Source organism: Oryx dammah, unplaced genomic scaffold (assembly GCF_014754425.2).
Source record: "Oryx dammah isolate SB20612 unplaced genomic scaffold, SCBI_Odam_1.1 HiC_scaffold_26, whole genome shotgun sequence".
Taxonomy (NCBI): Eukaryota; Metazoa; Chordata; class Mammalia; order Artiodactyla; family Bovidae; genus Oryx; species Oryx dammah.
Window position 1 is genome coordinate 31,031,004 of NW_024070210.1, and position 21,347 is coordinate 31,052,350.

The 21,347-nt window shown below is 41.8% G+C and overlaps 1 protein-coding gene across 1 annotated transcript in view; it reads left to right on the forward strand.

The window, feature by feature from the left end:
* The first annotated feature begins 341 nt into the window (after positions 1–341).
* The window catches only part of CCDC175 (coiled-coil domain containing 175), a 79,458-nt gene continuing 58,452 nt past the window's right edge, over positions 342–21,347 (forward strand). Inside the window, exons 1-5 of the mRNA XM_040226356.1 lie at positions 342–519; positions 2,450–2,535; positions 4,329–4,440; positions 8,975–9,110; positions 12,664–12,892. Coding sequence (XP_040082290.1) covers positions 342–519; positions 2,450–2,535; positions 4,329–4,440; positions 8,975–9,110; positions 12,664–12,892 — 741 coding nt within the window. The remainder of the gene's footprint in view (positions 520–2,449; positions 2,536–4,328; positions 4,441–8,974; positions 9,111–12,663; positions 12,893–21,347) is intronic.

The following is a 21,347-nucleotide window of genomic DNA, read 5'->3' on the forward strand; positions in this document are numbered from 1 at the left end:
CTCTTCTTACATAGCCGTTGTGAACATTAAGGGAGCTGTACATAAAGCTCCTCCCTTGAGTACCTAGCACTGAAATGCGCTCAAACGTGATCAGATTCCCCCCGGTCTGTGAGAAGGGCACAAGTGTTCAGCTACAAGGCCTAAACTAGAGAAATGGAAATGCAAAGAGGAAATGACGGCTAAAGAGGGTCTCATAGCTACGAGATCCCTTAATTATTGTGGATAAAGTTAGAGAAATTGGCTAGGCACCCACCCTAGGTGAGAGCCACGAGCTGGCGCACTGCCTCAGCGTCCTCGTTGCCCGTGGCAACCGGCAGTCCTTGCCTCCGGCCTGGTCGAAAATGCGCAAGAGCAGTAAGATGGCTCTGAGCTCCTGGTCCCTGGAGCTGGGGTTAGGCAGCCAGAAGGCGCTGCCGGTGGCCGCCGTCTCCACTGGCCCCTCCCTGGAATTATGCACCTTCCCCTCCACGCTGGGCTCCTCGGTCGCGACCGACGCTCTTGAGCAGCTCCTTGTTGTGGGTGAGCGGCCCGTGGGCTCCCGGAGGGACATCTTCTCGGAAGTGGTGCTTAGAAAGCATGAAGCGGAAACCCTAGAGGGAACCTTCTCCAGCTTGTTGTGGGAGAGATGGGCGACAGAGTGGGACCCAAGGCTCAGTTCACACTAGTAGCTGGTGAAAATCCCAGACAAATCCTGAACTCCCAGGCTATTGCCATTTCCTTGTAACTAGAATGCCCAACTGCATTTAGGCTATGTATTTAATTTCAGTTTGTCTCTTTCTTGCTTTTTCTTGACAAGTTAACTTTCTCCAACACTTAGTCATGGCAAACTGGAAAATTTAACAGGTAAATCAGAAAGCGAGTGTTCAAGAAGCCCCTGTTGCCTTAGGCAAGGAACTGTGCATTAGGCACAAATACTTCTTCTGCTAACAATTTCTGGACCGTCAGAAAATTTGTCATAGGAGAAAGCTTCATTATGCTTTCTTGCCCTAAGTGTGAGTTATAAAATATGTAGCTATCCAGTCCATTTACAAGTGGGAACATGCTTGTACTCATTCATCCCATAGAAGAATTGAAAGGAGATAATGAAGCACAGGAAGTCTGGTGGGCTGCAGTCCATGGGATCACAAAGATTCAGACATGACTTAGCAACTGAACAACAGCAAGCCAAGCATGCCTGTCCCTCCCTAACACACACTTGCTTGGAACCTCAGGAACTGATTTTCACTCAGTTTGAGAACTTAGTCCATTAAGAGAATCCAAGTTCCCTGGAACGGAGGGCAGAAAATAGCATTTCTTCTGGGGGGTGAGGATGGCCACTCAGGGCATGGACTCTGGAGTCACACCCTTTGTGTCTGAATCCAGACTCAATCAGTGATAGGCTCTGTCACCTAAAGCACATCACATAACCTCAAGTCTTAGATCTCTCACTTGTGAAATGGGAAGCATCACGGAGTTATAACAATCAATTTAGATTATACAAACGTGAAAAATTAAGCTTATTAAACTCATGCTGCACATGAGGATGCAGCCCTGGAATCTGTTTAGACAGAATTTGTATAATGCAATGGTGACAGAACCAAGGTGAGTGGAGTTTCCTCTGTTGTCTCTCTTCTTCCTTTTTTTCTTTTCCTTCTTCTCTGTCTGCATGTATCTTGTCTTCCTTACTTTTGCAAACATTTTCCAAACCTCTCTTCTCGTGTGTTTTCATCTTACAGTATGTGAGAGAAAGGTGGTATCTTTTATATGGCAATGAATGAAAGGGGTTAAAAACTCTTATCTAACTCACACCTACCAGTTTCACAAATATTTACTCTCACCCCATGATCAAAATACTGGCACAGAAGTGAAAATGACATGATGGATTTTTAAAGAATAAAGTGTTTTTTTGTAAAATATTACATTTAGGATATATGTGTACTTGTATGTCTATATATATATACACACATGAGGAGAGCATGCAACCCACTCCAGTACTCTTGCCTGGAGAATCCCCATGGATGGAGGAGCCTGGCGGGCTACAGTCCATGGAGTCACAAAGAGTGACTGAAGCGACTCAGTAGCAGCAGCAGCATATATATACATACAAATATATATATGAAGACTTTCTTAAGCCCACATTATGGGCATGTTATATTTATCCCTTTTGTAAAATATTTATTGAATTATTGAATTTTTTGTCCTATACTATACAGATTCCTTCTTTCTACCATGAATTATACAAAGGTGGAAACTTAAGAGGAGGTTGGCCTCAAGAAACATGAAGTATATCCCTAAATTTGTACACTGTAAAATAAGAAATAAGTACAAAAGAGATTCATATTATTTACTATAAAAATTAAGAGTTAGAAGATGTAATTTTCAACTGATTAAGCATTTGAGCTAGACCTTTAAGGGTTAAATAGCATTTGGATAGATAAGTAAGAGATCTTAATTTTCTGATTTTTTTTAGAGCAATCACTGCAAAGTGACTATTTTAAATGCAATGAAGAAGCTAAGAACTTTCTTAAGGACGTTGCTATCGCTGTTAAGAAATTGGTATTGTATTACCTATAAGAGCTACTTTTTCAGTCTTCCATTTATTTCTTCATCAAACTTTAATTTAGCACCAACTCTGTTCAACGTACTTCAGTAGATGAATAAGGAAAATATTTGCCCTGAATGAAAATTTCTCTCAGTTTACTAACATTTGCAGCAGTGTGGATCAGCCGTGGATTGCTGCCAGGTTTCCCAGGCAGAGCACTGAGTTAAGGACCTGTGCTATGCAGGAGGGCAAGACTGCTCAAGAGAAGAGACCCTGGTGATAACAGAGCTCAGTTAAGAGTGAGTCACGTGCCATCAATATGGGAACATTGCTTAAAACCAGCAAACAACCTCTGGGATAAACTGCATGCATAGTGCCAATTTTCCCAAGTCTCTATAAGCAATTCCTCACAAAACTGGTGAAAGATTATTCCGGACTTACTCCATTAACATAGACAGTGCTTTTCAATGAAAGTAAACAGGTTCTCTTTCAGTTATGCTAACTGGGCCCCATCAAAGTAATATTTAAAGACTTTTCTTTTGAAGTATCACAACCATGTCTCTCTATTGGCTCTGGCCCTGAATGATATTTCAGAAAGGCGACATCCCATTTGATTTAAAAATATTGAGTAAGAATCTCCTACATATCAAATATCTTAAAATGTAGAATTATGGCTGTAAAATAAATGAGTCGAGTCTACAGATTGCTGAAAAGAGTTAATCTCGTTACTTTGTATTTTTATGAAATTATATGTAGTTGTACATGTATACTACAGAATTAGATTTTATAATCCCAGTAAATTAAGTACATATATGTAAACACTGAGAGTTTGTGTGGTACTGCGTTGTGATCGTGTGGAAATCTTTTCCTCATTTTGTTCTTTTATTAAAAAGTTATGTCTTTCCCCAGGATTTGAAAGGTTCAAAGTATTTATTTTGGCTTATTAAAGTATTTAGCATGTCTCCATATACCATATGAGCTGTGAAATCCCTTAAATAGAGATAAATCCTCTCATTTTTTACGGTAACATTTTCACTATTATAAAAGCATTGTGTGTTTACTCTGGAAAAGTTAGGGAAAAATAGACAAGCAAAAGGAAGAAAGTATAATAAAACATCATGATCCCACCCTAAAATAATCATAATTAACTCTTTGATGGATGTCTTTCCTACTTTCAGGATATAGGTGATGCCTGTATTGAATTTTATTTTTTACCAGAAAAATGATCATACTAAATATACAGTTAGGCAACCTGCTTTTTATTATTTATAAAATATAATGGCAATTTTTCAGATCATAAAGAACTATATCCACTACTACCATTTATTTGAAAGTTTATCTTTTTTTCACTATCAGATTATCAGTTTTTTTTTTTAATGTTTTTCCTTTTTTAAAAATAGTCCCACATATATATCCCCACCTGACTATTTGTTTGGATTTTTAGGTAGATATAAGAAAACTATCATTCTTTTATATCTAAGCATGCTTTTATAGTCATGTTCCAGTTTATTAAGGAGAATTTTCTCAATGTCACTCTTTTTTAGGAGTCTTTCCTAAAAAAGAACACACACATAGCAAAAAAATAATTTCTGAGTAGAAGAAATTAAAAGATAAATGAAGAAAGATACCTTAAAATCTGATTGGAGAACAATTATTTCCCACTTTCTACTCCAAATAAAAATGACAGCAAAAGATGTTTACTGAAAAGCAAATTTTGATGTCTGAAAACATTTGTGGGCATTGTTTAGGAAATCAATCTCATTATTTTAATATCTTAACTTTTTAAATATGTAATTTACATTTTCAGGAAGAAATGAGAAAGTCCACAATAGATCTTCTGGAAATTGAAAGCATGGAACTCAGCAGATTATATTTTGTATTGGAAACTCTTCCCACTAGTGTTAGCAGAGAACTGGAAGGTACTTTGAGTTTATTAACTATAGAAATTTAGTTTATCTTGTACTTATAACAAGATGAGTTGAATAGTTATTCCATATCAAAAAATAGCCAGAAATAGTATACAAGACACATACAGTGAGATCTATAATATGTTTCCCCTTTAAGTGAAATAACATATATGACTTGAATTTATATAATTATTATAAATAGACTAAAGACAATATTTGTCCTTTTGTGACTGGCTTATTTCACTTGGCATATCTTTAAGGGTAATTCATGTTGTAGCATATGCCAGAGTTTCTTTTACAGATGAACAATATTCCATTGTATGTATATACCATGGTTTGTTTATCCATTCATCCATCAATAGACCCTTGCATTATTTCCATTTTTTAGCTATTGAAAATTATGTAGTTACAAAATAATAACAATTATAATAGTAAATAACAGTGCTGTTACAAATGGGTGTTTGTTTATATCCATTGTATCAGGTGTGCAAATATCTATTCAAGTCTCTCCTTCCAACTCTTTGGGTAGAAATGTAGAGGGAAATTGCTGGATTGTATGGTAATACAGTAATTTTGTGTTTAGTTTTCCAAGAAGCTGTCATATTGTTTTCCACAATGACTGCACCATTTTACCTTCATTTGCACAATGCAAAAGCATTCCAATTTTTCTACATTCTTGTCAGCACTTGCTATTTTCTGTTTTTGTTTTGTTTTAAATAACAGCCACCCTACTGGATAAGAATTGCTGTCTCTTGTGGTCTTGATTTGCACTTCCCTAATGATTAGTGTGAAGAAGGCAGTGGCACCCCACTCCAGTACTCTTGCCTGGAAAATCCCATGGACGGAGGAGCCTGGTAGGCTGCAGTCCATGGGGTCGCTGAGAGTCGGACACGGCTGAGCGGCTTCAATTTCACTCTTCACTTTCATGCATTGGAGAAGGAAATGGCAACCCACTCCATTGTTCTTGCCTTGAGAATCCCAGGGACGGGGGAGCCTGTTGGGCTGTTGTCTATGGGGTCGCACAGAGTCGGACACGACTGAAGCGACTTAGCAGAAGCAATGATTAGTGATGCTGAGCATCTTTTCATGGTCTTATTGGCCATTGGTATATCTTCTCTGGAAAAATGTCTGTTCATTTCCTTTGCCCATTTCTTAATTAGGTTATTTGCTTCATTATTGTTGAGCTGTGGGAATTCTTTATACATTCAGGATGTTAACCCCTTTTCAGATGTATAATTTGCAAGGATTTTGTCCCATTCAATGGACTACTTTATCACTATTTTGATAATGACTTTTGATACACAAAGGTTTTTAATTTTGACATAGTCCAGTTTATATTTTCCCGTGTTACCTGTGCTTTTGGTGTCATATCCAAGAAATCATGGCTAAATCCAATGTTATGAGGATTTTACCTATGTTTTCTTCTAAGCGTTTTATAGTTTTACCTCTTATATTTAGGCCTTTAATCCATAGTGAGTTAAATTTTGTATTTGTTGTAAGATCAGACTCTAATTTTATTGTTCCAGCTGCCAGGAGTGTTGGCTGAAGCTCATAGCTCAGTTCCTCTGCAGGAATTGTCCTTGACAAAAGAGAAAGGCTTCACTCCAGTTACCGCCCTCCCCTAGGGCTGCCCACATTCAGTGACTGGTCACCAGGGGAGCACAAAGGTCTGCCTCCCTCCATCACTGTAGAATAACTCTGAAGTGTCACTGCAGCTTTAAAACTCCTAATCATTTAAACCCCCCACCCTTCTGCAACTCTTATCTCCTCAGAGGAGATGTTCCCCAGCTCTATACAAATTTAAAAATTTATTTCCTAGGGAGCCCAACCTAAAACAGTAGTCTAAATAAACTGAAAAAAAAAAAAAAAAAAGATTTTTAAAGTAGCTGTTCCATTTGTTGCCTTGCAGCTCTGAATCTACCTTCATTGTCTGCCCTGTCATAAGAGAGTTGGGTCCTGTAAGTTTCTCCCTTTGCCAGCAGGCCCAGTGTTAAGCTTTGTTAGTACAGGGCACTGGAGGGACACTGGAGGAAGAAGGGGTTCTCTTCGTGTTCCAGTGTGCTCAGCTTGGCCAGCTCTTGCAGTGTAGGTAACTTCTCCCAGCAGCGTGCAGCAGCCCTCAGTGCCCGGAAGCTCCCACCCATAGGCCTCGGGCAGCTTCATGGTGGATTGCTACCAGTGCAGCACCTCCCTGTGAAGCTTCTCTGGCACTGTTTGCAGTGAGTTCTGAAGTATAGCAATTCCCTGTGGATAGGTCTCCCCAGTTCCCCCAGAAGCCATATTTCTAGTAAGTTCTGCCAACCCAGCATTTCATGAAGTTCTTTGCCATCCAATGATTCACAGCCCTTTTTAGTGGGGTTTGGATCTTGGGACTGGAGGTGCTGCTTCCTAGAAGGCAGCAGCCTTCTAGGCCTTTGGGATAGTGCTGCTTCTTGTGCTGGGTATTGCTGAATTCTTTAGAGTCCTCTGTGCGTGCTGTGCTAAATTGCTTCAGTCGTGTCTGACTCTTTGCGACCCTGTGGACTGTAGCCCGCTCGGCTACCCTGTCCATGGGATTCTCCAGGCAAGAATACTGGAGTGGGTTGCCATGCCCTACTTCAGGAGGTCTTGCTGATCCAGGGATCGAACCTACACTCTACACTGGCAGATGGGTTCTTTACCACTAGCGCCCTTACTATTCATTCTCTCATTACTCTAATTCTCTGAAGTGAAGAGAAGTGAAAGTCACTCAGTAGTGTCCTACTCTTCGCGACCCCATGGAATTCTCTAGGCCATAATACTGGAGTGGGTAGCCTTTCCCTTCTCCAGGGGATCTTCCCAACCCCGGGATCAAACCCAGGTCTCCTGGATTGCAGGCAGATTCTTTACCAACTGAGCTAATTCTCTGATACAGTTAATAATTCCTGATGTTAAAACTTCCCTATTCAATGTAAGATTTCTATCTCCCAATTAGACTCTGAAAGATATAGTCAGTTATGAAACAATATGCTCAGGTAGTTGACAGGGAAAATCCAGCGAACTCCTGCATGCAGATAAAAAATAAAACTTAAAAGAATCTGTGCTCAAGACAGAATTAAGAATGTTTCTGTTTTATTTTCTTTGGTTGCTTTTTTCTTTTTTTTTTACTATCCAGTTACTTTTATGAGCAAGACAAATATTTTAGAAGGGAAAAGAAATACTGTGCTAGTTTATTAGTTCTTTGATACACATAAAATACTTAACCAAATAAATTTAATTGGCCTTGTATTATAAAGCTTTTCAACTCAAAGTATGGTCCTTGGATCAGTAGCATCAACCTCACGTGGGAGCTTGTTACAAAATACAGAATCTCTAGGTCCTCCTCAGACCTACTATATCAAATTCTGTATTTCAACAATACCCCCCAGGTGATGTATATGCATATTCAAGACATAAAGTTTGAAAAGCCCTGCTACAATGGCAATTTAACTTATAACCTATGAAAGAAATAATTTTGTTCTCTCAGGGGAGCTACCAGTTTCCAGGGAATTTGTTGCATAGAAATGGATAGCCCAATACTCATTTGTAAACAACAGTTCAAAAATTCATGCATTTTCACCATCTATCTCTCAAGCACAGAGGTGATCCTTTGAAATCTTCTGTGATTTAAGCCTTATGTGATTACACAGATATGTTATTTATCGATGGATAATTTAGTTTTTTAACACACTGGCTTCCCCAGAAAGCAGAGCCGAAAGCAGTGGCTTTTGCACTATTATTTATTTATTTTTAACTTCAATACTCTATTTATTTGGCTGCTCCAGGTCTTAGTTGTGGCACTCAGGATCTTCAATCTTCATTGCAGCATTGAGGATCTTTTTTACTTTCTGCACGCAGGATCTAGTTCCCTGCCCATGATGGAACTCAGGCCCCCTGCATTGGGAGCATGGAGTCTTAGCCACTAGACCACCAGGGAAGTCCCAGCACTATTATTTTATTGGGACATACAGTCCAGGTGGATGAGAGTGGACATACAGTCCAGGTGGATGAGAGTGGGATAAGGAACCAAAGCAGGAAGAAGGGAGAGCTAATATGGAGGCAATATGATACTGACTACTGGTGACAGCAACTAGTTAAGTATGAGAATATGCCCCCAGGACACAGTGATACCCCCTTCTCGGGAATATCCAGGCAGTCCACTGGTGCATGCTTGCCACATCTCCCAAATTTTGCATTACACGTACACAGTGGGTGTGAGTATCTGAAGATGTCCCATAGTAGAGGTGACAGGGAAGTCCTAGATAGCTGAGAAGTGGATAGGACAGGCAGGAATCAGGAGCTGTCAGACTGCACCAGTCTAAAGTTGTGCAGAGCTCATAGAAAGCTGGTTACTGACCATAGCAGCAGCTGAAATTAGGGATATAATTGATAGGTGAGATTGAGAGGGTCCAAAGGGGTGAGGGAGAGGTTTCTGATCCAGAACATACTTAGAAGAATATTTCAAAGAAACACATACTTGAGAGGTCAGTATCTACAATTGTGCAGTTTCTCAAATAAATGAGTAACATTTCTTCCACTTACTTTTAAGAATGTGTCAGGGATGCTCGCAGAGTGAATCTTGTTGAGATAACTGAACTACACACAAAAATTACAAAGATAAATGATGAAATGGAGTTTCTGAAGAAGAAAATACTCCATCTGCAAACAGATAATACAGCTCTAGGGTAGGTATTTTTGTTTGTTTGTTTGAAGGAGTCAGGGTCTGGGGATAAAGTGGGAAATTTTTCCTAAGGGATTTGTCCTCTGGTCTGATCTTCCCTGTAGCTCAGTCGATAAAGAATCTGCCTGCAAGACAGGAGACTTGGATTCAATTCCTGGATCAGGAGGAAACAGCAACCCACTCTAGTATTCTTGCCTTGGAAAATCAAGGAGCCTGGCAGGCTAGAGTCCATGGGGTCACACAGAATCGGACATGAATTATTGACTGAACCACCTCTGAACTGGTGCAGGGCAAATTAAGAGGCGGAGATAACTTGTAGAAGATGACTGGGCTGATAAGGGATGTGTGATAGCTTCAGAGAGCTGGGAAGAGAGCATAAAATCTTCTACCACCATAGCCAGGAGACTGTAGGATTTCAGAAGGAATTCAGCTTCCCACAGCAACTACACACAACTTACTGTGTGTAAGTCACACACTGCCTCGCACCCACCTCCAAAGGTAGAAACACAGTGACTTTCATTTCATTTTTAGTAAAAGTAAGTTTACAAACCTCAACCACCAAAGCAAGAAATCTTGCTGGGTATTGTGTTGCAAGTATAATATCAAACCAGGTATACTGTAGCTAGATTAGTTCTTTAAAGACATTCAGGTATAGTCTACTGGAGGGCTGAGGATGGGCTTGGTCCTAGATATTTATTACCTGCAATTAAATGGAAGCTGACCCCGTTAGTTTCGTTTGTTTATTCTTCAGCTGTGTTATTAGCACTTCCCCCTCTCTGGGCTTCATCTTTTCCATCTGTAAAATGGAGATTACAAATCTTGACTTACCCAGTCCATGAAGGAAGAGATATTCTGAAAGAAAAAACAATAAAATCCTGAAGAATATCTCAGCTCTATGAGTAAATTTGCAAGAGCAATGTATAAATGTCAGACTTCCTGTTTGTGAGAGTGAAAAATACTCAAAGAGCCCTCATTATAGTGAAAAAATCTTCTTCGGAAGGTAAAATATTCAGAAGGTTGCTTTGGTGCAAAAGATATCAAAGCCTCAGGAATTAGGCAGGAGCTCAAGGCCCAGGGACAGTTTTCTCGGAACACCTGTTTTGGAAGATGCTCCATGAAAAAGAAAGGGCATGACCACAACTCTGAGAAGGACTGCAGACACTAGCCCCTCTTGGAGATTCACAATGCACATTTATGCATGGTGCATGCTAGCCACAATCACCGGAGACCACAGACTATCAATTTCTAAACTACTAACAAGGAAGCTAATGCCCAGGCTGGAATACTCATATCAATTGTCCAGCACCATCACACCCCTATGGACCAATGACTCTCAAACTTGAGTGTACATTAGCATCACCTGGAGTGCTGGTTAAAACACAAATTACTGGGACCTCCACTGCAGATTTCTGATTCAGTAGGTCTAGGGAATGAGGGCAAGAATTTCCATTTTTAACAAGTTCCTAGATGCTGCTGGTGGTCCTGACCACATTTTGAGAATCACTGCCCTAGAGAAATCTTCATGGAAAGCCAAATTACAAGTGAACATACCGTGGGTTGCCTGATGAGCCAGCATCACCAAGCTACAGTCAATTATTGCATCCATTTTGGGAAGAAAGAGGTACATCAAGGTGCCCGCACTCTCTGACAGGCTGGCCCTCCCCTGGACAGTTCTCAAAAACTGGGCACATGCAAGCTCTTCAGGGGTGGGGGAGGGGGATTTCCTCAGGTCCTGAGAATTTGGGAGACCAACCCATCTCAATATACCTAGTCAGGTGTATTGATTTGATATGTTTTGCTTTGCTTCCTTAAGGCTACTCAATCCTTAGTTTGCTTCATTCTTAGCAGGCTTCCTCTACTAAACCTACAAAATACCCATTATTTGACACCATCTAGCCTGGGATTCTTTCAATTGCCTTTCTGTGGTGGAGTTAACTTCTCGAAAATAAACTTACCAACAACCTGTTTCCATTTTCCTGAGCTTTTGCACACAATCCCCCTGAACTTAAGTGTTTAGCTTTGGAGATTAGAAGAAAGTCTTTACATTGCAGGAGATTTGAAAAAGGGAAAATAGAGAAATGGCATCACTGTTCTTCCTCCAAATCTTTGATTGTCATTCCTGAGGCAGATGTTTCTCACAATCTTAGGGTCTTCTTCAGGTGGGAGTGACCAGCAATGAATATGTAAGGTTAACCTCTCCTCTTAAACTCAGATTTGGCTATGGCTATGAGAAGATAGGGCTTCCCAGGTGACTAAGTGGTAAAGAATTTGTCTGAGATGCAGAAGACACAAGAGATGCCTTCCTTGGGTCAGGAAGGATTGCCTTCCTGGAGGAGGGCATGGCAACCCACTCCAGTGTTCTTGCCTTGGAGAATCCCCTGGACAGAGGAGCCTGGCAGGCTACAGTCCATAGGGTCACACAGAGTCGGACACGACTGAAGCGACTGAGTACACACAAATGTGAGGAGTTAAGATAGTTTAAATTAGATTTTAAGCTCCCTCTGAACCGTGAAGACAGATTCAGATCCCTCTTCCCCAATTCCTGTCCTTAGAGGAGGATTAGGTTTCTCCTGAACATTCTATGCAGGGCAATGGCGTCAGAAGGTGCCTGGAAGAGCGGTGGGATGTTTATCTATCTTTGGCTTAACTATGTATCTCACGGTGATAAAGTAGTTACGGCAAAGTTACATATCAAACCTTTTGTCCAGCGAGATTCCACTTGCCTGTTCAAAAGTGTTTTTGAATCATACTCCAGTACTTTGGCCACCTCATGCGAAGAGCTGACTCATTGGAAAAGACTCTGATGCTGGGAGGGATTAGGGGCAGGAAGAGAAGGGGACGACAGAGGATGAGATGGCTGGATGGCATCACGGACTCGATGGACGTGAGTCTGAGTGAACTCCGGGAGTTGACGATGGACGGGGAGGCCTGGCGTGCTGTGACATGGGATTGCAAAGAGTTGGACACAACTGAGCGACTGAACTGAACTGAACTGAAGCTTTAAACCAAAATATCCCATAGTAACTACCTGGTATATGAAGATGGCTGGGGTGAGGCAGGACCTGAAGACACTTTGGCAGTGATAAACAGTTGCAAGATGGATACTGTGTCTCCTTCTGCCCTTCATCTCAACCAAGTTTGCTGCTTCTGCTGCTGCTGCTAAGTCGCTCCAGTCGTGTCCGACTCTGTGTGACCCCATAGACGGCAGCCCACCAGGCTCCCCCGTCCCTGGGATTCTCCAGGGAAGAACACTGGAGTGGGTTGCCATTTCCTTCTCCAATGCATGAAAGTGAAAAGTGAAAGTGAAGTTGCTCAGTCGTGTCAGACTCTTAGCGACCCCATGGACTGTAGCCCACCAGGCTCCTCCATCCATGGGATTTTCCAGGCAAGAGTACAGGAGTGGGGTGCTATTAAGTTTAGGCCATTACAAATACAACTCTAAAATAAGTGTCCCTTAAGTTTCCCTCTCTATGGTGGTTCACCTCATCCAACGGACTTTAAATTTCCTTCTGGAAAAAGCCATTCTTTTTATGTCAAGAAAGATTCTTTTTCTCTAGTGAAAGGCAAGAGGAGCTAGTGAAGCTTTATGGAAAGATTATCCTGTCACTCAACCATGCAATGAAAGAAAAAGCCACTATCACTATTTACATCAATGAGACTTATACCAAAATTAACTCGGAGAAGAAAGAACTCGAATTGCAAAAAACATATATTCAAGAAATAGAGGAGCAAATAGAAAGAGAAAGAGCAGAATATTTGAAGAAAAAAGAAAAACTGAATCAAGAGGTAAGTGGTATTATTTTTTTTTTTAAAAATAGAGAATTGTACAGAATTGAAGCAGGATATGAGAAATAACGTATTTGCTCTTGAAGATAGCAAGCGTTCCCATGGTGTCTTCTGCAGGAGTAGAGCAGAGGCTCCAGGACACTGGAGCCCGTGGGGGAGATGTTTGATTTGTACCACCATCTCAGTTCATGGGAAAGAACACGAGTGATAATGATGGCAACACTGGGGTGGCCCCTTGCTTATATGCAGCCCTATAGGAAGTAGGAATTTGGTTCTGTGTCAAATGGTTGTCTTTGACAGTTCTGAGGCCCTGTTTCTGTAGATAGGATCAGTGAGTTCAGCTCTGCTGGAACTGATGCCAAAACCTGGCCTCTATGCACTGTCACCAGATTGAATCTTGGAAACAGTTTTGGGTGAAGTAGAAAACAATAGCTTTATTGCTTTGCCAACAAAAGGTAACCACAGTGGGCTAATACCCTCAAAATTATGTATCCTAAGCCAGTGAGGGGGGAGTCTTATAGTCAAAGGAAGGATTGCAGACAAGGATCAGGCTGCACACGGGGGTCTGCATGCCTTCAGTCCAGAGGTCATCTGGCCTGGCATCAGGTGATCTTGTGATGGCTTCTGTGATTCTCAAGGTTATTGAGCTGTGACCTTCTCTCTGAAAGGAAAAATGCTTCAACAAGTAGTTAATTAACATCTTTACTTGATGAGGACTCCAGTTCCGTGTAAGAGCTCAAAGATATTGTTATGTTTATCCCTTGAGGAGGAATCCCATCCTTGCCTCAAGGCTGCACTATTGTTTCCTGACTGCTCCTCCCTTGTCCCTGCATCTCCTCCCTTCCTTGATACAGCAACCCTTTCAACTGCCCTTTGGAACCCAGGGAAGGTCACAGAAGTTGTTGAGTTGAGTTCAGTTCAGTCACTCAGTCCTGTCCAACTCTTTGTGACCCCATGGACTGCAGCACGCCAGGCCTCCCTGTCTGTCACCAACTCCCGGAGTTTACTCAAACTCATGTCGATTGAGCCAGTGATGCCATCCAACCATCTCATTCCCTGTCCTTCCCTTTTCCTCCCACCTTTGATCTTTCTCAGCATCAAGGTCTTTTCAAATAAGTCAGTTCTTCACATCAGGTGGCCAAAATATTGGAGTTTCAGCTTCAGCATCAGTCCTTCCAATGAATGTTCAGGACAGAGTTCCTTTAGGATGCACTGGATGGATCTCTTTACAGTCCAAGGGACTCTCAAGAGTCTTCTCCAACACCACAGTCCAAAAGCATCAATTCTTCATTGCTCAGCTTTCTTTATAGTCCAACTCTCATATCCGTACATGACTACTGGAAAAACCATAGCTTTGACTAGACAGACCTTTGTTGGCAAAGTGATGTCTCTGCTTTTTAATATGCTGTCTAGGTTGGTCATAACTTTCCTTCCAAGGAGTAAGTGTCTTTTAATTTCACGGCTGCAGTCACCATCTGCAGTGATTTTGGAGCCCCCAAAAATAAAATCTCTCACTGTTTTCACTGTTTCACCATCTATTTGCCATGAAGTGATGGGACTGGATGCCATGATCTTAGATTTCTGAATGTTGCATCTTAAGCCAACTTTTTCACTCTCCTCTTTCACTTTCATCAAGAGGCTCTTTAGTTCTTCTTCACTTTCTGCCACAAGGGTGGTGGCATCTGCGTATCTGAGGTTATTGACATTTCTCCTGGCAATCTTGATTCCCGCTTGTGCTTCATCCAGCCCAGCGTTTCTGATGATGTACTCTGCATATAAGTTAAACAAGCAGGGTGACAATATACAGCCTTGACGCACTCCTTTCCCAATCTGGAACCAGCCCCTTGTTCCATATTTGGTTCTGTCAGGCGAGTGTATGCTCCTTGGTTCTTTGTCTCATCACAACAATGATTTGGAGCGAGGGACATTAAGGCCCTCAGCGCGTCACAGCTCTCAGGTCTTGAACAAACCATGACGTAGCTTTTAGATAAATTAGTGTTACAGCTCTATTTTATTTAGAAGATAGCAGGAGAACTCATTCTCGAAGAAGAGAAGAGAGTGGAGGAGCACGCCAGCGGGCGCAGGGGTGGAGGTTGGGGGCATGGTGGAGAGAGACAGAGAGAGAGAGAGAAAGCACTTTGGCTCCTCCTTTTATATGTTTTTTCCCTCCCCCTGGGCCTGCCCTGTGCAAATTGGGCTTAGCCAGGAGTGCTGTTTGTTCTTCCTGAGGTCTTCACTCCAGTCCTCAGACCTTCCTTTGACCTTCCTTTGTTCTGTTTTCCCGGGCTTTTCCCTTCCTTGTCTTTTAGCCACCGCCATTTTGGATTCCTTTTCTCTATTCTAACTACCTAACAGTTCTAACTGTTGCTTCTTGACCTGCATACAGATTTCTCAGGAGGCAGGTCAGGTGGCCTGGTATTCTCATCTCTTTAAGAATTTTCCACGGTTTATTGTGATCCACACAGTCAAAGGCTTTGGCATAGTCAATAAAGAAGAAATAGATGTTTTTCTAGAACTCTCTTATGAGAGTTCTGTGATCCAACAGATGTTGGATCAGTATGAAACGGCAAAAAGATAGGACACTGAAAGATGAACTCCCCAGGTCCATAGGTGCCAAATGTGCTACTGGAAATCAGTGGAGAAATAACTCCAGAAAGAATGAAGAGATGGAGCCAAAGTAAAAAACACCCAGTTGTGGATGTGACTGGTGATAGAAGTAAAGTCTGATGCTGTAAAGAGCAATATTGCATAGGAACCTGGAATGTTAGGTCCGTGAATAAAAAATAAAGGCACAACCTAGAAGCTGTGAGTTATATTTTATTTGAGGACTTTACTGGAGAATGCAGGCTGGAAAGGTGGCCTCTCAAGTAGTTCTGAGGAAGTGTCCCAAAGAGGTAATAGAGGAGCCAGGATATATAGAGCTGAGAAAAACCACATAGTCCAAATTGAAACATTGTTGCTAATCACACACAAAAAACAGATATCTCACGTTAATGATTTTAGTGCTTTTCTCTATATGGGAAGATGCAAGAGTATGGGCTCATTGAAATAATTCCTTTTGGAACAGGAGGGAAATGGTAGGGCACAACTTTTGAAAGAATGACATAGCCCAAGGACACAACATAAACAGATGAGAATCAAATGGATCCAAGATGGCAGACAAGTTGACTTTGACTAGACCTTGATCCTCAATCAGCAAGCTAAATGACACACCAGAGGTGCCATGACAGTTGCAAGCCTCTATCAAAAGACCAAGGAGTGGATGGTGGCCCAATTCCTGGAAATCTCCACACCTTCCCCTAAATAGTTAGAATAATCCTCCCACTTATTAGCATATGAAATTACCCAGTCCATAAAAACTAACCACATCACATTTCACAGCCACACTCAGCCTCTCCCATGGCCTACACTCTGTCTGGGGAGTGTGCTTCTCTCTGAATCTGAATAAATCCATTTCTTGCCTCTTTGTCAATCACTGAATTCTTTCTGTGATGAGACATCAGGAACCTGAGCTTCATTAGGTCTTGAAACCGAGTACCTTGCATTTAGGCTGGGCTCAAGTCCCAGCCATGTGGATTAGCATCCCAATCTGAGGTAAACAGTTTCATTTTGTTATGAATCTTAACTCTAGGGCCAGTATCTTGTTTCACTCCATCCTGAATTCCCTCAGGGCACACCATCCAGGCTGAGGCTGCACAGTAGCTGATACTTGACTGTGAGCAACATTCATTGTTTACTGAAATGGCAGGCCACATGTTTTTTGTGCACAGCCCCAAAGCTGGTATTTTGAGACCAGCAATTTTATGAGGCTCAGCAGAGATAACTACTGCCTCCTGAATTGTTAAGAATTCATCCTCAGAATGGCTTCTGATCGGTTCCTCTTTGTTCTTCTTCAGGTTGCCCCAGGAAAAGCAGGTTTATCTCCATTTTAGGTGTTCCCAGCAGCAACCTTCTTTTCCTCCATGTAGTGAGGGTCCAGCCCAGGATGACAATTGCTGTTGAGCCCCTGGTGCTTCCCTCTCCATCATGAGAATATTTATAGTTATGAACTGGCATAACTAGAATGCAGAAAATGAGACCTGGGCTTGCAACCTGCTATATTAAATACACATATACATGTATATGTATAAAGAAAGAAAGAAAAAAACATTTATTATATTGCATTTCTTGTGTCTTAATTAAAATTTAGTGGAATACAGTCTCTCTCAGTGATCAATATTTTGATGCACAAAAGAAAAATATCACTTCCGGGAAGGAGTGAACCTCTGGGACAGACTGCCAAGTGAACATCCTTGGTTTGATAAAGAAAGAATTCAAGAGTGAGCCAAAATAAAGCGAAAGCAAGTTTATTTATAGACACACATATTCCACAAGCAGAATTTGGGCCTGTCTTGGAAAGTGAGAGTGGCCTCAGGATATGGAGGTTATTATGGTTTGGGTAATTTCATATAACTGGTGAGAGAAATATTCTGTTTTGGGTAGTCAAGTCAGTCAGTTCAGTAGCTCAGTCACTTCTGACTCTTTGTGACCCCATTGACTGCAGCATGCCAGGCCTCCCTGTCCATCACCAATTCTCGAGGCTTACTCAAACTCATGTCCATCGAGTCCGTGATGCCATGCAACCATCTCATCCTCTGTTGTCAACTTCTCCTCCCACCTTCAATCTTTCCCAGCATCAGGGTCTTTTCAAATGAGTCAGCTCTTCACATCAGGTGGCTAAGAAGTATTAGAGTTTCAGCTTCAGCATCAGTCCTTCCAATGAATATTCAGGACAGAGTTCCTTTAGGATGGACTGGTTGGATCTCTTTACAGTCCAAAGGACTCTCAAGAGTCTTCTCCAACACCACAGTCCAAAAGCATCAATTCTTGAGAGCTCAGCTTTCTTTATAGTCCAACTCTCATATCCGTACATGACTCCTGGAAAAACCATAGTTTTGACTAGATGGACCTTTGTTGGCAAAGTAATGTCTCTGCTTTTGAATATGCTGTCTAGGTTGGTCATAACTTTCCTTCCAAGGAGTAAGCATCTTTTAATGTCATGGCTGCAGTCACCATCTTAAGTGATTTTGGAGCCCCCCAAGATAAAGTCTCTCACTGTTTTCACTGTTTCACCATCTATTTGCCATGAAGTGATGGGACCGGATGCCATGATCTTCGTTTTCTGAATGTTGAGCTTTAAGCCAACTTTTTCACTCTCCTCTTTCACTTTCAGCAACAGGCTCTTTAGTTCTTCTTCACTTTCTGCCATGAGGGTGGTGTCATCTGCATATCTGAGGTTATTGATATTTCTCCCAGCAATCTTGATTCCCGCTTGTGCTTCATCCAGCCCAGCGTTTCTCATGATGTACTCTGCATAGAAGTTAAATAAGCAGGGTGACAACATACAGCCTTGACATACCCTTTTCCTATTTGGAACCAGTCTTTTGTTCCTTGTCTAGTTCTGACTCTTGCTTCCTGACCTGCATACAGATTTCTCAAGAGACAGGTCAGGTGGTCTGGTATTTTCATCTCTTTAAGAATTTTCCACAGTTTGTTGTGATCCACACAGTCAAAGGTTTTGGCATAGTCAATAAAGCAGAAATAGATGTTTTTCTGGAACTCTCTTGCTTTTTTGATGATCCAATGGATGTTGTCAAGTTGATCTCTGTTTCCTCTGCTTTTTCTAAATCCACCTTGAACATCTGGAAATTCAGAGTTTACATACTGTTGAAACCTGCCTTGGAGAATTTTCAGCATTACTTTACTAGCGTGTGAGATGAGTGCAATTGTATGCTACTTTGAGAATTCTTTGGTGTTGCCTTTCTTTGGGATTGGAATGAAAACTAACCTTTTCCAGTCCTGTGGCCATTGCTGAGTTTTCCAAATTTGCTGGCATATTGAGCGCAGCACTTTCATAGCATCATCTTTTAGAATTTGAAATAATTCAACTAAAATTTCATCACCTCCACTAGTTTTGTTCATAGTGATGCTTCCTAAGACCCACTTGACTTTGCATTCCAGAGTGTCTGGCTCTAGGTGAGTGATCATACCATCGTGATTATCTGTGTCATGAAGATCTTTTTTGTATAGTTCTCTGTGTATTCTTGCCACCTCTTCTTAATATCTTCTGCTTCTGTTAGGTCCATACCATTTCTGTCCTCTCTTGTGCCCATCTTTGCATGAAATGTTCCCTTGGTATCTCTAATTTTCTTGAAGAAATCTCTAGTCTTTCCCAATCTATTGTTTTCCTCTATTCTTTGCATTGATCCTTGAGGAAGTCTTTCTTACCTCTCCGTTCTGTTCTTTTGAACTCTGCATTCAAATGGGTATATCCTTCCTTTTCTCCTTTGCCTTTCACTTCTCTTCATTTCTCAGCCTCCTCAGACAACCATTTTGCCTTTTGCATTTCTTTTTCTTGGGGATGGTCTTGATCATTGCCTCCTGTACAATGTCATGAACCTCCATCCACTGTTCTTCTGGTACTCTGTTTATCAGATCTAATCCCTTGAATCTATTTGTTACCTCCACTGTATAATTGTAAGTGATTTGATTTAGGTCATACCTGAAAATGGTCTAGTGGTTTTCCCTACTTTCTTCAATTTAAGTCTGAACTAGGCAATAACGAGTTCATGATCTGAGCCACAGTCAGCTCCCAGTCTTGTTTTTGCTGACTGTATAGAGTGTCTTCATCTTTGGCTGCAAATAATATGATCAACCTGATTTCAGTATTGACCATCTGGTGATGTCCATGTGTAGAGTTTTATCTTGTGTTGTTGAAAGAGGGTGTTTGCTATGACCAGTGCATTGTCTTGGCAAAACTCTTTTAGCCTTTGACCTGATTCATTCTGTACTCCAAGGCCAAGTTTGCCTCATTACTCCAGGTATTTCTTGACTTCCTACTTTTGCATTCCAGTCCCCTATAATGAAAAGGACATCTTTTGGGGGTGTTAGTTCTAGAAGGTCATGTAGGTCTTCATAGAACCATTCAGCTTCAGCTTCTTCAACATTACTGGTCAGGGCATAGACTTGGATTACTGTGATATTGATTGGTTTGCCTTGGAAATGAACAGAAATCATTCTGTCATTTTTGAGATTGCATCCAAGTACTGCATTTCAGACTCTGGTTGAATATGATGGCTACTCCAATTCTTCTAAGGGATTCTTGCCTACAATAGTAGATATAATGGTCATCTTAGTGAAATTCACCCATTCCAGTGCATTTTAGTTTGCTGATTCCTAAAATGTCAGTGTTCACTCTTGCCATCTCCTGTTTGACCACCTTCAATTTGCCTTGATTCATGGACCTAACATTCCAAGTTCCTATGCAATATTGCTCTTTACAGCATCGGACTTTACTTCTATCACCAGTCACATCCACAACTGGGTGGTGTTGTTGCTTTGGCTCTGTCTCTTCATTCTTTCTGGGCTTATTTCTCCACTGTTCTCCAGTAGCACATTGGGCACCTACCAACCTGGGTAGTTCATCTTTCAGTGTCCTATCTTTTTGCCTTTTCATACTGTTCATGGGGTTCTCAAGGCAAGAATACTGAAGTGGTTTGCCATTCCCTTCTCCAGTGAACCACGTTTTGTCAGAACTCTTCACCATGACCCGTCTGTCTTGGGTGGCCCTACAGGGCATGGCTCCTAGTTTCATTGAGTTAGACAAAGCTGTGGTCCATGTGATCAGATTGGTTAGTTTTCTGTGATTGTGGTTTTCAGTCTGTCTGCCCTCTGATGGAGAAGGATAAGAGGCTTATGGAAGCTTCCTGATGGAAGAGACTGACTGAGGGGGAAACTAGGTCTTGTTCTCATGGGCGGGGCCATGCTCAGTAAATCTTTAATCCAATTTTCTGTTGATGGGTGGAGCTGTGTTCCCTCCCTGTTATTTACCTGGGTCCAAACTATTGTGCCATTAGTGAAGACAATGGCCTTCAAAAGGTCCCATGCACACACTGGTACACTCAGTGCCCCCAACCCTGCAGCAGGCAACCGCTGACCCACGCCTCCATGGGAGACTCCTGGACACTCCCAGGCAAGTCTCAGTCAGTCTCTTGTGGGGTCTCTGCTCCTTTCTCCTGGGTAGTGGTGCACACAAGGTTCTGTTTGTGCCCTCCAAGAGTCTATTTCCTCAGTCTTGTGTAAGTTCTGGCAGCTCTATGGGGGGTTAATAAGCGACCTCCTTCAAGAGGGTTTATGCCATACTCAAGTCTGCTGCACCCAGAGCCTCGGCCCCTGCAGCAGGCCACTGCTGACCCGTACCTCCATAGGAGACACTCAAACACAGTTCTGTCTCAGTCTCCATGGGGTCTCTGGATCCTGGTGCACACAAGGTTTGTTTGAGCCCTCTGAGTGTCTCTGGTGGGTATGTAGTTTGATTCTAAATGTGATTTCGCCCCTCCTACTGTCTTGCTGGGGCTTCTCCTATGCCCTTGGATGTGGGATATCTCCTCAAAGTCACTCCAGAGCTGCACGGCTG